Below are 16,971 nucleotides of genomic sequence, written 5' to 3' on the forward strand. Positions count from 1 at the left end.
CCCTCTAATTTTTTTTGCTGAAGACACCTATTGGTTTCTTCTTTATCATAAGGTTGTAACTTCCTGCACAAAATATGGTCCAAAATAGCCTAAGAGTGAGGGTTTCTGTGGGTCTATAGGGAAAAAAATAGGGGGAACCCCAAAAAAGCTTGATGTCTTTTCAAAGTCATAGATAGATAGATAGATAGATAGATAGATAGATAGATAGATAGATAGATAGATAGATAGATAGATAGATAGATAGATACTTTATTAATCCCAATGGGAAATTCACATACTTGACATAATTTCAAAATGTTCATAAGTAATTCTTATGAGCACAATAGTAAAACAGAGACCTATAGGGATTCTCTGTGATTCAGAACCACTGAAAACATATTAGAACTTTAGATGAAAATTAGAAAAATTTTGAAAAGGACAGGCCATTCAGCCAGGCAGAGCTTGCCAGTACCATCCACCTAATACCTTCAAAATAACATAAAGCTGAGTTGTCCCTAAAGTCCTACCACATTATCTGGTAACTTATTCTATGTGTCTATAGTTCTTAGTGTGAATAACTTTCTAATGTTTATGCCAAATTTACCCTTAACAAGTTCCTGTGTTCTTGTTGAATTCATTATAAAGTAACAGTCTGGCCTCACGAAACTAATTCCTTTCGTCATCAATCATTTTACTTCTTATTTGTTTAAATTAAAAAGGTTCAACTTCTTTAATCTTTCCTCATAACTTATAACATACAGTCCTGGAATCAACCTAGTTGTAGTTCTCAGGACTTTTTCTGGTGCTGCTATGTCTTTTTTTAGCCTGGAGATCAAAACTGTGGCAGTACTCCGGGTGATGCTTCACTGGTGTGTTATAAAATGAATGTGAGCTCAGAAAAAATTTACAAAGCTAAAAAAGTGTATAAACTCCATACTCATAATGATGAGATTATGAGTTTATCATTTTTCCAGTCAAAATGGCAAAGATCCAGTCATATAACAGATACTTGGAAAGTAAAACCTTCAAAGGCATCAAAGCAACAGAAAATAAAGACACCTAAATGAAAGTGTGCACATTTTCCATAGGATTCTAGATAGCAAGCAAGAGAGAATCACACATTATGAAAGACTGGTTGGAGACTAGGCAGGCAGCACATGGTTCCTTGATGAGTAGATGGAACCATTTTGCCTTTTTAAGAAAACAAGTTGTTTACAAGCAGGCTAGGAGACACAGAACTAGAGGTGTCTGGACACCAGGAGCTGCTAAATGTGGCTATAGCCTGCTGGCCCTGTAGTGGTGTAGTAGCTAATGCATTGGATTGTAAACCACAGTGTCTGCTGTTTCCATCACCATTACTGACTTTTTGTGAGTCAGTGAAACTGGTATGACTTCAACTGTTCAAATTTGGAAACAACTGTACTGTGATATGTGCAATACTATGGTTTGTAATTATATTCTCTTCGCATATCTAATTATTCCACTAAGTGCACCTCTGAGTCTCTTGGACGCCTTTTTCAACCTTTTGTCAGATGTTTGTTAGTATCAGAACACACAAGGGATGTCTGCTGCAGCAAGAAGAAGGGAGCATACTGGAGCAGCTTCCATATTCACCTTTTGTCTCTGTTGCATAGTTGTGATTAATTTGTTCAGAGTAACCCTCTCATATGCAGTCTCATATGAAGTTGTGTTGTTCATATTACAAGTGTTTTTATTAGTATAATGCTTGAGACATAACATCTCTAGCAGAGGTAGCTGTGGGAAGTTTAGAAATGTATACTTTGTTCTCATTGGCGGTTATGTTAAAAAAAGAATCTCGCATTTAGCAGTGTGGGGTGAGGCTTGTTACAGAAAGCAGAAGTGAAACACAATGCAAAGGAAAATAAAAGCATTGTTGTTTAACTTCTGCATTGGTGGATTTCTTCCTAATTCAAACTCCATGAATTGACCACGGAAGTAAGAGGATGACTCTGACACTACAGTTTTGGCGACAAAGACAGGATATTTAAATTAAACGAAACCGAGTTAGTATATGAAACAACTCCACTGAGAAGGAGCAAAATATTGATGCTACGGATATCCATCCAATGAGAGAAAAAACAGAGGCTATTCAAAGGCCTACTGTTCCTGTGAATGTAACAGAGCTAATATCTGTTCTGGATGTGGTAAATTACTACAGGAAATTCATTAAAAATCTTTCCATGCTAACACAGCCAAAGACAGTGTTGTTGCACAAAAATGACAAATGCTTTTGGTCTGAAAAATGTCAGTGTGCTTTTGAAGATGCTAAGAAACGGATACAATCCAGTCAGATGTTAGTTCATTATAACCCATAGCTGCCACTCATCCTGGGTTGTGACTCATCTCCAGTTGTGGTGAGTGCTGTACAATCTCGCCAGGTGGAAAATGGAGCTGAGAGACTTATTCTTCATGCTTCCTTTATGTTGACAGAAACAGAACAGAAATACTCAGAAGGAGCACTTGGATCAGTATCAGGTGTTAAGAATACTTGTATGGCAGGATGTTTATCTTACTGATAGGTCATATGCCTTTACCTAAGATACTTGCTCCTAAGATAAGTATTCCGGCCTATAGCTGCTGCGATAACGCAAAGATGGGCTCTAAATCTAGCAGCATATACTGTACATATGAAAACCAGTACAAATGATCAGAGCAGCATGGACATGCTGATGCACCATCTAGGTTTTCTGTAAAAAGTATTAGCGATGTGGTGTTCCTTGTACAGAGTATCTTACCTGGATGACTTACATGGCACTGCCAGATATATTGCAAACAAGATTTTAAAAATCCTGCTTTAAAGATGGTTAAATAGATGGTAATGTTAGGCTAGCTAAACATGTGTTGGATGAAGTGCTGAAGCCATATTTTGAAATAAGGTTTAAGATAACAATTAAAAACGATTGTATACTGTGCAATCTAATTGTAGTAGTGCATGAGAAATTACAAGGCAAATTACTATCCATGCTGCACCAAAGTCATTGGGGAATAGTTAAAATGAAATTTTAGCTGGAAGTCTGTTTTGGTAGTCCACACCAAGTGAGTGTATACCATTTGTCAGCAGCAGCACAGCATGCCTTCTACTGCTCCAGTTCTTCCTTGGAGATGGAAAAATGCTCCTTGGAAAAGAATACATGTAGGCTTTACTGAAGATCAAATACAGGTGTTTACGGTAGATGCAGTCTACTACAGCTACTAAAATTGTGGAAGTGCTGAGGAACTTTTTTTGTTTCTTATGGCACCTTAAGGATCTGGCATCTGATAATGGACCTCAATTACCTCCCAAGAGATTGAGATTTTCATGAAACAAAATGGGATAAAACATGTGAAATCATCTGCATACCGCCTTTCTAGTAATGGCCTGGTTGAGAGATGAGTCCAGAATAGATCAGTAGGGTAGTATGACAGTTGAACATTGTGTTGATAGATAGATAGATAGATAGATAGATAGATAGATAGATAGATAGATAGATAGATATGCCAGTTCTCTATATGGTTACCTAACATACCTCACACTAAAATAGAAAAGACAACAGCCAAACTTTTTCTTCAGATACAAGTTCATACCAGGATGTCACTGATTAGATCTCAGTTCTCCCAGAGAATGCAAGCTGATAGCACTCACAGAAACAGATCCTTCACTGCAGGCCAAGAGGTAATGGTAAAGAGTTACAGGGGAGGGGAGAAATGGTTAAATGGGGTTATTGAAAAAGTGCTAAGTCCAGTAACACACATGGTTAAAGTTTATGGAGATAGCATTAGCAGACATGTTAATAAAATGTTGAGCACTACTATGAACTGTGCAAAATCAGGAGACGAGTCTCCCCTGCAGGAGCATTTTGGGATTGTGACACTGTTCTGGAAAGTGAAACTGAAAAGCATACTAATGCGCAATAGAATACTGTACCAAACAGCGTGCATGTGTAAGCCAGTGCTGCAGTATTTAAGGCCTGTGCTGACCAGCTTTGTGGTATTCTCTGTCTCATGTTCAGTCTGTTGTTAACGTTTTGCTGTGCTGTGGAAAACACCCTGTATTGTTCCAGTTTCAAAGAAGGCAAACATCTGTTCACCTAATAATTAAGACCAGTGGCCCTTATGTTCCACATCATGAAGACCTTCGCTGGTCCTGGACTATTTGAGTTATCTTGTGAAAGACCACTTGGTCTCAAAGCAATCATGCAAAGATTGGGGTGGAGGATGCAATTATCTATCTATTTAACAAGGCATATTCCCATCTGGACAGAGCTGGCACCACTGTAAGTATTTTGCTTTTGGTGTCATCAGGGCCTTCAATATCATCCAGCCATTCCTGTTAAGGAGTAAGTGCAGAAATCTGTAGGTGGATGAACTTATAGTGTCCTGGATATTGGGCATTTTTTTATGTGGATGTGAGCAGCACTGTAGCACCACAAAATATTGTTCTGTCACCTTCTCTCTTTGCTCTGTATACCTTGGACCCTCTGGTGGTAGTAACAGAGGGGGGAATGAAGATAAACTTGATAGCCATTATGAACAATACTCCACACCCTAGAGAACTGAGTACTTTCAGCTAACAAATTATTCAGTAGACATGTGTGAAGAAATGTTACTGGGGCACCTTCATACTTTTGCAGCCGGGCTTTTCCTGACGATTTTCGTGCCTCAGGCGAGAAAATTTGTCCCCCACCCCCTTCACACCACCATACACAGACACACACACACACACAATACTCTACTAACACAGGTTAATTACTTTTATAATTATACTCATTGTTGCAATGCTGGCTGGATGCGCATAACGTGGGAAGATCAGAGGGTGAGTCCTGATTCCTGGCCCTGGCAGCAGGTAACTGCCAAAGCTCTACTTCACTGTCAGGCATGCATGCGTGTGGCACACAGATAGTGCGGAGACCGCACATTGCATGAGATGCCTGGCATCCTGCCTGCACTAGTGTATGAAACAGCACACAGATTGTGCTGTGTGTAGTGCAGACAGTGCAGGTGCTGCTGAGGCACACAACATGAACATTTGTTTGTACTCCAGTCCAGTCCGGACTAATTTTTCTAAACGAAATAAAGATAGGAATCCCTACAGAGGACCGCAGTAATGCACCCTGACCACTAGGTGGTGACCTAGGTCCTTGCCTGGGCAGCCGAGTACCATCCACTTGCAGAGCCACAGCACCATATGTCACCGCAGTTTTAGACCCGCAGTTACAGACCCGGAAGTGACGCCTCCGTTGTTTCAGGACTGACTTCGTAAAATTAATTTTGGAAGGTCTTGGCAAAGCCCGGAAAGTAACGTCGGGTCAAAGACCCGTTTAGAAACCAAATAATACGAATCATTGTGAAGTTCAGAGGGTTTCTGCCATCACATCGTGTCATACATCAAACTAAACAATACGGATCGTTTCTGTGAAATACACTATTAACATTTACATTGTGTTCGGGTCTGTGGGAACCATTTAACATGTCGACAAAATTAAAATCATCAAGATCTGTGTTAATTGAAAATAGTTTTTCGTTTACATTCATGAAACGAAGTATACAATATAATTATAATGTTTACACCACGTTAGAGTTTAGTAAAACGTTAATAATAAAAGTGATTAAGTTTTTTAAAATGTACTATGCATGTGTGCAATATTGTTCTAAACCAATTTAGAATAAACATTTAAGACAATCTAATATTTTTAAACATGTATGTGAAGAAAACGGCAATACATATTCTACACTGAATTATGCAATATATTAATTGCCTTATATAGAACTGCATTGCCACTTATTATAAACAATGAGCCATCAAAAGAATGCTTTGCATATACTGTACTTATATAGCATCTCATTGCGACTGCTTATTTACCATTAGCCAAACCAGAAGTATTTTTTTTTGTATTTGAGATTGGTGGTTGTTGTATTATAAAATATTTCTTGAGCTTTTGTAAATGTCTATCTATCTATCTATCTATCTATCTATCTATCTATCTATCTATCTATCTATCTATCTATCTATCTATCTATCTATCCTGCAATGTAAATTATACTGAAATACAAACTGTGTTCAGAATGTCACTGAAACACTGCAAAAAAACTTTAAATGGGAGCTGCCAATGGGGTAAACATAATTTACTTGACAATATTTCTTAAAATAAGCTAAATAATCAAAGTACAAATTGTTTGATAAGTCAATAATTTTTACAATAAAGAAAGCAAGATTTAAGGTCATGATATATGTGAATATTTTTCACTTGCTTAGTTTTCATTTTTTTTATAGTGAGACACAGCACACTTTTGATCTGAAGTGTACAACTGAAAGTTTTTAAAACACAATACATATAAATATATTTCACAAGATTAATTGCTAAAAAGTACATCAAAAATATATCAAATTACCTTAATTGTAGAATTATTTTACTTAATAAAACATAATAATAGCTTAAGATTTCTGGGTTAATGATACTTCTCAGATAGAGAATAAAACCTACAGTGTGTATTCCTGTTGTATCCTCACTCTTTAACACTTGCCTCCCTGTTTATTTTCTTATTTCAGCCCTTCTTATCACTGGATTGGTGTGGATGGTTGTGTCAATATCTCTTCCAACAGCTGCAACCTCTCCAAACACTTTGAAGATCTCTATTTAATTTATTTTGTAAGGGTGAAAGCAGTTTGGCACAATAATGCTTCAGACTGGGCCTTTGTGTCCTTTCAGCCTTATAAAGATTGTGAGTTTCTTTTGTTTGACAACTGTAAAAAATATTTCTTTCTTCAAACATAGAAATATGTCATCCTTCTCTGTTAGGTCAAACTCCAAGTATGGATAACAAGGGATTTAACTTAAAGCCAGGGAGCATGCAGCACAGTGTGTAGAGTTTTGACCTCTAGGGCCAACACTTCATTACAATTACATCTGTGGTGCCTTCAGTTTGAAGTTAGCAAGATCTCCATGTTTTCTTTTGGTATGCATTGGACCATTGTCTGATGAGACATTATTGACTTGAAACTGCCCCAGTGAGACTGAGTGTCACTGTACAGGTGAATGTGTTTGATGTTGGACTTTGGTCTGTTCAAAATTGACTCTTGTATTGTCCTTATTGGTGTAGGAAAACACCATTTGTCTGCACTAAGATTAAACCTACAGAAAATAAAAAATAATAAAAAAATAAAACCTACAAAAAAGACTGCATGATAAGTCAGCATACTCCTTTTACATGTTAAAATCATACACAAAGATGTGATTTTTACTTACAGAACTTGCATAGCGCATGAAGTGATCTAATGATATTGGCAAATGAGTTAGTGAGGACATACAGTATAGATGACTTTATTGGGGTTCCCATTGAAATTCATGTACCATTTACTTGAAGTGGGGAAATAACAGAAGTTGGCTTAACCACCCTTTATTCTTTTCTTTAGCCAACCTGAGCATGCCACAAATCATCATATCCTTAATAAACCAAACCATCAAGGTGGATGTCTTCCATGCACTAGCACCATTTTGGATGAGTATGAAAGCCACGGTCTCTCTATTTAAGGACGAAGACTTGAACAAGACTATGGTGAATGTATGTATTTTCTGATGTTTTTTTGTCATTTGATACCATTGGGAGGGACATAGTTGTGGATCATTGTAAGAAAAAGACAGCTGAGCCCCTCCGACCCACCCATGTCTGCAAAATATAGAAGCACTGTTAAAAAATTAAGCTCTTTCTGTGAAATTCCCGATGTCAGAGGAGCACATCCAGCCAAGAAACTGGAAATTTCTATGCTGGTGATATTCTTAGTAATCTTTCTGCTTTCATTAATGATGTAACAGTTCATTTTGAGTCTTCAATGGAATGCTGAATTTCGTTACTCCTCTTTCATAAAACACTTTTATGAGATGCTTGGTTTTTATTTTCCTGTGATTGTGACTGCACTCAGATCTCAGGCTGTTATTGTAAGTTGGGTTACCATCAATGTGATCTTTTCTTTGTTACTGATTATATTTAGTCATTATGTGATAAAGCTTACAGTTTATTATAGACTATGGATACAATACTAAAGTAGGTCCCTGTTTATTAATTTGTTGTTTTAGCTCTTTTCTCCATCAGCTCTTAACCGTTTTTTGTCACTTGTACCAACAGAGTTCTACTTTGCCTAGATTGGCAAAGAAAGTTCTATGATCCACACAGGGTACAGTTTGTGTCCTAAGAGCCTAATAGGAATATGCCCAATGAGGGAAGAGAGCCTGGTTACAGTAACACTTTGTGAAAGTGAGAAATATGTAAGACATACTGTATCTCGATGAAGTCACCTGTAGTATTAGTTGTGAGTCATTGACGTGCAACACAATATGAAAGATAAGCTTCAAAATAAAGGCTGATAGATTTTGATAGCGTCTGCTACACACTACATTGCACAAATTCAGCACTGACAAGAATGAGGCAGTTGTTCCAGTTTATGAACTCAACAGTATGGGACAGCTACGGCATGCCTTGCATAGATTGTAGAAATGAAAGTTATTAAAGAAGTAGAGATTTCTTTAATTTTGGATAAAAAGCTTGTGCACTTGCAGATTAACAAAAATAAACTAGAATATTTAAGTTTACTGTTAGGGGCGGCTTGGTGGCGCAGTGGGTAGCGCTTCTGTCTCGCAGTTAGGAAACCCGGGATCGCTTCCTGGGTCCTCCCTGCGTGGAGTTTGCTTGTTCTCCCCGTGTCTGTGTGGGTTTCCTCCTGGTGCTCTGGTTTCCTCCCACAGTCCAAAGACATGCAGGTTAGGTGCATTGGTGATTCTAAATTGTCCCTAGTGTGTGCTTGGTGTGTGTGTGTGTGTGTGTGTGTGCGCCCTGAGGTGGGCTGGTGTCCTGCCCGGGGTTTGTTTCCTGCCTTGTGCCCTGTGTTAGCTGGGATTGGCTAGAGCAGACCCCCGTGACCCTGTAGTTAGGAAATAGCGGGTTGGATAATGGATGGATGGAAGTTTACTGATAGGTGTACACAACTCAATCACTAATTCTTACTTGCGTTTTGTCCTAGAACTAGTGACAGTATTACAATAACAAAAAAAGCAATAAACAATACACAATGAATGCTGTATCTATATATACTGTATATAATAAAAAGTTGACTGACTGTTTTACTCACTCACTCAGTTATCAACAAAAGCATTATTTTCTGCTTAGCTAAAAAGCTGAAATTTGGCAGGATGGTACATCTAGGCCAGTAGGCATCTGCTAAGGAAGGAAATTTTGCTCTTATTACTATTTAGGTATTAACCCCCCAAACAGAAAATTTAAATACCCCAAAATCTCAGTTACAGAGCATAGGCATGAGACACAGGATTCCCAAGTTAAGCAATGCACATATGTACGTTCTGCGGATGATTCACCAATCAAAAAACAACACTCGCTTGAGCCCGCCCTCTCAGCTTTGAAGAGTGCAAGTGACAGTTGTAAATTCAAGCCGTATTTCATGTTGCAGTTAGAAAAAATCACAAGCAAAGTTAAATACATAAATAAGCAGCAAAAAACATATTCTTCGACAAACTGTTTTTATTTATGCTCACATTTCATAATCTTTTTCTTTTCTCACAATTCACAGTTTTAATTTTTTTCTTACTGTTTATAAGTTCAAGTAAAACACGATTCAGCCAGAAAGCCATATTAATAAAATTAAATATTAATAATACCAATAATAATAATAATAATAAATACTAAAATACTGTGTTCCCCTTCCCACTTGAACATATGGCTGGTGGTAAACCTTAAAACAAATTCTTAAGTAAACAAAGTAAAAGCCCACATGTGCAGCTGAGTTTTGTTTACTTTGCATGTGATTAATGGATGGCACTGTAACTGAAGCCCATTGTTTTTGAAAGTTTCCTAGGTAAAGCAAGGAAGTAGAGTATATACTGTATTTATACAGTATACTGCATTAGTAAAGTAAACCTTTCTTTTTTTTTTACATTTTGTTATTTTGCAGTCTTTTGCCAAATTTGATTAATTTTTTCCCCACATCAAGCAGCACTCAAATGCCTAGCATGACAAAGTAAAAACATGATTTTTAAAATTTTTGCATAGTAGATGGATAGTACTTTATTATCTCAAGGAAAATGTATCTTTTACAGATGCTCAAGAAAAAGTGATATAAAAATGTAATAAACAGCATATAGGCTGAACAGGTTGAACAAGACCAGAGAAATTACAGTCGCCTGTAGTGCTCCTGTGTTGCTGACCACAATGTCAGACGTGCAGTTTCCGAGACGCACATACTGAGGTCTGTCTTTAAGATAGTCCACGATCCATGCCACCTTATAAATATGTGCAAGAATTAGAAAAAAAGTCTGACTTACCTAAAAAAAGAGAGAAGTTACAATGATACATTTTGATTATATATTGCCATAGGTATGAAAGAGCCTCAGTAGCTTTTCTTGACACACTTTTGCTGAAAAATTCATTGACTTAAAGGACTGTGTTCATGCGAGGTGTTATAGTGGATCCAGGTAAATGATGGGACATCCACTGGGATACCCTGTTTAATCAACCAAACAATCACAAACTCAAACAGTGCATATAAATCAAATAAAGGTTTGTTTAGCAGTCATGGAATGCTTTTTGGATCTAGATTGGAGCTTCGTCTCTGTCAAGTATTAGTCCACAATGAGATGCCACTTTCTGTGAGTGCCTCGAATATATAGTCCACTGACAGGGAAGGGGAGGAGTCAATTGCCTTCACTGGCTGTGCTGTGGGAACAGAAATAAACAATAACATTATCGACAGTGCCTCCTCTCGTCCCAGGGTAATATTGCTTACCAAAGATGAGCCAGAAAGGTGATCCTTGGACACACTTGTGTGACAGGACCTCATGCTAAGTTGTCAGAGAGAGTGTGCGCATCGTTCTTCTTAATGGCCATCAGTTTTGTCTTTGTTCTCTCTTCCACTGCTGCCTTCGGGGAGGGGGTTCAAGGATACATCCCATAATTGAGCCTGCCTTCTTAATCAGCTTGTTATTTTAGTGAGCCTTGCTTGAAGTGATGTTACCAGCTCACCACACTACAGCAGAGAAAATCACACGGGAAGTTGTAGAGCACATCAAGGTTGTCATTACCCACATTAATACAATTATACAAACAAGAAACAAGTGTACATTTGTCAGTGCAGCTGAATAACTTATGGCCTGTGTATAATAAAAGAGAGAACTTACTGGTACTAGAGGTTATGGTTCTGAATATATATAGGATAAAAGGGACTGTGCAGAATGATTTATTCCACTGATTGGATACCTTGATTACTGTACCAAAAAAGACAATTTTTTATTTGTAATAAAGGGGCTTAAGAAAAACACATTGATCAGTACATCCCTCAGTATAAAGTTCTTCATGAAATATCTCACTGTCTACTTGCACAGACCATTTGAAGTCAACCGATACGTACTGTACATTATTTTCTTCTTTATTATTCTGTGCCTCTTGAATCATTGCTTGAGCATCATGGTTAAGGAATTTGCTATTTCTTTTGCACAGATGTCCTACCTGGTGTTGCTATTTCTTTTGACTTCCCTGTAACTTCCTAAGGCACTGTTCTTCATGAAATATCAGCATGTTAGACTGAAAGTCTTCACAGAAATCATCTCTATCTCAAAGGCACTGAGATCTGTTTTTTAAGTAATAGCAGGCAGCATAATGAGTGACTGGGTCATCTCAAATTTACACCCATGACTTTATTAATCTATCTATTGCTCCTAACAGTGATAATTCAAGTCAGTAACAAGGCAAAGATTGCTGTGCTAAGGTGGGTTGACATGTTGCACTAAAACTGAATGTCAGCGTTGATCTCTATAGTGCTGTGTCTGCTCACATTAAGCTGCAGATTTGTGATCTTAAATCCAGTAAGCGAGTTCATAAAATGGCTAGATAGTTTAACAGTGTCAAAATATACTGGAAGAGCTGTGCAAGTCCTGTTCTTAGGTCAAGCATTCATACATCTCTACATTGATGGTCCAGGCCACCCTGATAAGAAAAGTGCCACATTTTACCTTTGAACACATTTTTGTTTAATGTAAAGGTTGTATATTCATTACTCTGACAATGAATCTTTAATCCTTCAGCAGGTATTTGAGCAGCTTCTGTGTGAGCATACTGAGAAGAATAATGTGTTAATGGTAGCAGCATGATTCCTCTAGAATTAATTTGCATTGTTATTTTGAATTTTTATTTATTCTAAATGGCTCTCTAATAATTTGCATCCTTAGACGCGGAGTAAACATTTTGAAAAAGGATATGGAAACCTGACCATTACCTTCGAAAATGTTCCACCAGGCAAATATTGTATCAGTGGATTTGTTGAAGCTCGTCACAAAAGTGAACAAACTGAAAAACAATGTATTAGTCTGGGAGCCTTGCACAGTGGTGAGTACATTATTGAACAGTAAACCAAAGACAAAATGTTGCAGTCTTCAACTGACTGAACTCCTATAATCCAATAATCGTCAGTTCATTACAGAAGCTGTCCACGTAAAGAAATTACTGTCATAAATAAAACTAATCATGTGGACAGGAAATAAAGTATACTGGGCAAACAATTCAGCCACCTCTTGATATTTATTTGTTTAAACTACCTTAATCTTTCCTAGTAATTCACAGTCTGCATTCCTCTAATCAGTCTACTGTAATACTTCCCCAGAGATTCTGTAGTTCTTTTATGGCACTTTTTAATATAGAGACCAAAGCTGCACACAGTATTTGAAGGGAGGCCTCACAAGTGTATTGTAGATAGATAGATAGATAGATACTTTATTAATCCCAAGGGGAAATTCACATACTCCAGCAGCAGCATACTGATACAAAAAACAATATTAAATTAAAGAGTAATAAAAATGCAGGTAAAAACAGACAATAACTTTGAATAATGTTAACGTTACCCCCCCCCCCCCCCCCCCCCAACCGGGTGGAATTGAAGAGTCGCATAGTTTGGGGGAGGAACGATCTTCTCAGTCTGTCAGTGGAGCAGGAGAGTGACAGCAGTCTGTCGCTGAAGCTGCTCTTCTGTCTGGAGATGACACTGTTTAGTGGATGCAGTGGATTCTCCATAATTGATAGGAGCTTGCTGAGCGCCCGTCGCTCTGCCACAGATGTCAAACTGTCCAGCTCCATGCCAACAATAGAGCCTGCCTTCCTCACCAGTTTGTCCATGCGTGAGGCGTCCTTCTTCTTAATGCTGCCTCCCCAGCACACCACCGCGTAGAAGAGGGCGCTCGCCACAACCGTCTGATAGAACATCTGCAGCATCTTATTGCAGATGTTGAAGGACACCAGCCTTCTAAGGAAGTATAACTGGCTCTGTCCTTTCTTACACAGAGCATCAGTATTGGCAGTCCAGTCTAATTTATCATCCAGCTGCACTCCCAGGTATTTATAGGTCTGCACCATATGCACACAGTCACCTCTGATGATCACGGGGTCCATGAGGGGTCTGGGCCTCCTAAAATCCACCACCAGCTCCTTGGTTTTGTTGGTGTTCAGGTGTAGGTGGTTTGAGTCGCACCATTTAACAAAGTCCTTGAATAGGTCCCTATACTCCTCCTCCTGCCCACTCCTGATGCAGCCCACGATAGCAGTGTCGTCAGCGAACTTTTGCACGTGGCACAACTACGAGTTGTATTGGAAATCCGATGTATATAGGCTGAACAGGACCGGAGAAAGTACAGTCCCCTGTGGTGCTCCTGTGTTGCTGACCACAATGTCAGACGTGCAGTTCCCGAGACGCACATACTGAGGTCTGTCTTTAAGATAGTCCACGATCCATGCCACCAGGTATGAATCTACTCCCATCTCTGTCAGCTTGTCCCTAAGGAGCAGAGGTTGGATTGTGTTGAAGGCACTAGAGAAGTCTAGAAACATAATTCTTACAGCACCACTGCCTCTGTCCAAGTGGGAGAGGGATCGGTGTAGCATATAGATAATGGCATCCTCCGCTCCCACCTTCTCCTGATATGCGAACTGCAGAGGGTCGAGGGCGTGTTGAACCTGTGGCCTCAGGTGGTGAAGCAGCAGCCTCTCCATGGTCTTCATCACATGTGATGTCAGAGCAACAGGCCGGAAGTCATTCAGCTCACTAGGACATGATACCTTTGGGACTGGGGTGATGCAAGATGTTTTCCAAAGCCTCGGACTCTCCCTTGTTCCAGGCTCAGGTTGAAGATGTGCTGTAGAGGACTCCCCAGCTCCGTTGCACAGATCTTCAGCAATCGTGGCGATACTCCATCTGGACCCACTGCTTTGCTGGCACGAGGTCTCCTCAGCTCTCTGCTCACATGCGCTGTTGTAATTGTGGGTGGGGGGAAACTCTCTCCTATGCTGGTATCAGCAGAAGGATGGGTGGAGGATGTAGTACTCCAAGGTGAGAGTGGGATAGGGTGGTCAAACCTGTTAAAAAAAGTTGTTAATTTGGTTTGCTCTCGTCACGTCTCTCTCGATGGTGGCACCCCGCTTCGAGCTGTAGCCAGTGATGATCTTCATCCCATCCCACACTTCCTTCATGCTGTTATTCTGCAACTTCTGCTCCAGCTTTCTCCTGTACTGCTCCTTCACCGCCCTGAGCTAGACTCGGAGTTCCTTCTGCACGCACTTGAGCTCATGCTGATCACCGCCTTTAAAAGCCCTTTTCTTCTGGTTCAAAAGGCCCTTGATGTCACTTGTAATCCATGGCTTGTTGTTAGCATAGCAGCGTACAGTTCTTACTGGAACTACAATGTCCATACAGAAGTTGTTGTAGTCAGTAGTGCAGTCAACAACTTCCTCAATGTTCTCACTATGTGATCCCTGCAGGATATCCCAGTCTGTAGTTCCAAAGCATTCTCTCAGAGCCTTCTCTGCCTCAGGGGACCACTTCCTGAATGAGCGTGTGGTTGTAGGTAGGACCCTCACTCTTGGTTTGTAGTGAGGCTGAAGCAGAACCAGGTTATGATTTGCTTTCCCAAGCGCAGGCAGCAGGGTGGCGCTGTATGCGTCTTTAACGTTTGCATACAGTAAGTCAATAGTCTTATTTCCCCAGGTGTTACAGTCCACATACTGAGAGAAAGCAGGCAATGTTTTGTTCAGCGTCACATGGTTAAAATCTCCATCGATTAGCACAAGCGCCTCAGGGTGCTGCGTTTGTAACTTAGCAACAGCAGAATGGATGATGTCACTCGCTGTCTCCACGTCCGCCCGAGGAGGGATGTAAACAATAACAACAATGACGTGTCCAAACTGTCTGGGCAAGTAATAGGAACGCAAGCTTACGGCCAACAGTTCGATGTCCCTGCAGCAAGTGGAGACTTTGACGTTAACATGTCCAGAGTTACACCACCGTGTATTAACATAGAGAGCGAGTCCTCCTCCTTTGTGCTTCCCACAGGTACTTGCATCTCTCTGCTCTAACTGTGCTAAACCCGGGTAGCTCCATGTTAGCAACTGGGATGGTGGTAGTTAGTTGTATGATCTGAGATTGATCTCCCTTGCCTTGAACTTAACACAATGCTTTACATAATTCAATATCCTATTAGTGTAGCTTCCTTTTGCACTCTTGGGTAAAAACTCTTTGATTTGTTCCAAGCTAATTTTAGCCTCTTTAATGCAGGAAGTATATCTGTCCTTGTAATTTCCCTGTAATTTAATTAATATTCCCTATAGTTTCCAGAAAAAATGTTAATTTTCAATGTTGCTAAAATAGCTTTTAGGATTGACACTTGTATTTTCAACAATAGTCTGCTTTAACTGTATTTTTGGCATTTCAATTACCGTTTTTTGATAGATGCTCTTGTTTTCACTGTTGTTACCATTGAAGTTATAAGTCCTCTAGGCCTCCTATTCCTACTCTTTCTCTCTCTCTAAACTTTGCTCCACTGAGCTGTTTTAGATTTGATATTTATTCTAAATTTTTAGATTTATTTGTCCAGTAGTTCAATTAAATTTAATTCAGTTTATTTTTGTAAAGTTTTCTTCACTAAGTGCAGGCACAAAGTGCTACAACGGGTTTTCTGGTAAAATGCAAAAACACTTTCAAAATTGCTAATTGTATAATGAGTACACATAAATAAACACAATTGTTTAAACTGTTTACAAAACAGGTTGAAATTGATTAATATAAATATAGCCCAGACGTATCTGTCCATTAATTAATTGGACAGTTGATAAGAAAAGGTTTTAAACAAAGTCACAATCATGGAGAACTCGGTCAACTGGCCACCCACCCACTCCTGGCTACTCCATGTTGAATCTGTGCAAGGCTATCCGATCTGATGTGAATTTCCCCTTGGGATTAATAAAGTATCTATCTATCTATCTATCTATCTATCTATCTATCTATCTATCTATCTATCTATCTATCTATCTATCTATCTATCTATCTATCTCTCTCTCTCTCTCTCCCCCCCCCCCCTCTCTCTCTCTCTCTCTCTCTCTCTCTCTCTCTATCTATCTATCTATCTATATCTTTCCATCTGATGATTCCATGATTCCAAGGCTCCCAGGATCAGGGATAATTTTTCCATTGGCAGGAAAACAACTTGGCGGTAAAGCAGTGGCAAGTGCCACAACAAGTATGCTATATAATATACTACTACCATTACTTTACTATACTGTATTATTTGTAATGTACTGTAAGAGGGGCATGGAGTTCATGGTGACCAATCTAGGTGGATTGCTATTACTTTTCCTGGTATTTTTCCAAATAATGGAATCATAGAGGAGATACGTTGATAATAGCAATGTGATGGTAGCGCCTCTGTCTGGCTGCCCTAATCTGGAAACATGCTCCCTAGGAATTAGTTCAGACAGGCAGCCCTGCTGGAGATCTCCAAGGCTGCTGTGAGGTAGTCATTATGTCACAGACTAACCCAGAAGTGTTTACAGATTATGCTCCTGGTGCGTTGGGATCAAAGCCAAGGCAGACACTAAAGGAGGCTTGTGTGCCCCAACCAGGTGAGTTTGGAGTTTGGAGAGTAGTGGTGACAAGATGTTACCTGGAGAATGATG

The 16,971-nt window shown here is 39.4% G+C and overlaps 1 protein-coding gene across 1 annotated transcript in view; it reads left to right on the plus strand.

Moving 5' to 3' along the window:
- Positions 1–16,971, plus strand: part of LOC114658168 (uncharacterized) — a 52,985-nt gene that overhangs the window by 21,006 nt on the left and 15,008 nt on the right. The window contains exons 3-5 of the mRNA XM_028810252.2: positions 6,527–6,699; positions 7,391–7,539; positions 12,207–12,363. Of these exons, the coding sequence (XP_028666085.1) occupies positions 6,527–6,699; positions 7,391–7,539; positions 12,207–12,363 (479 nt within the window). The remainder of the gene's footprint in view (positions 1–6,526; positions 6,700–7,390; positions 7,540–12,206; positions 12,364–16,971) is intronic.

This window comes from Erpetoichthys calabaricus, chromosome 9 (assembly GCF_900747795.2).
Source record: "Erpetoichthys calabaricus chromosome 9, fErpCal1.3, whole genome shotgun sequence".
Taxonomy (NCBI): Eukaryota; Metazoa; Chordata; class Cladistia; order Polypteriformes; family Polypteridae; genus Erpetoichthys; species Erpetoichthys calabaricus.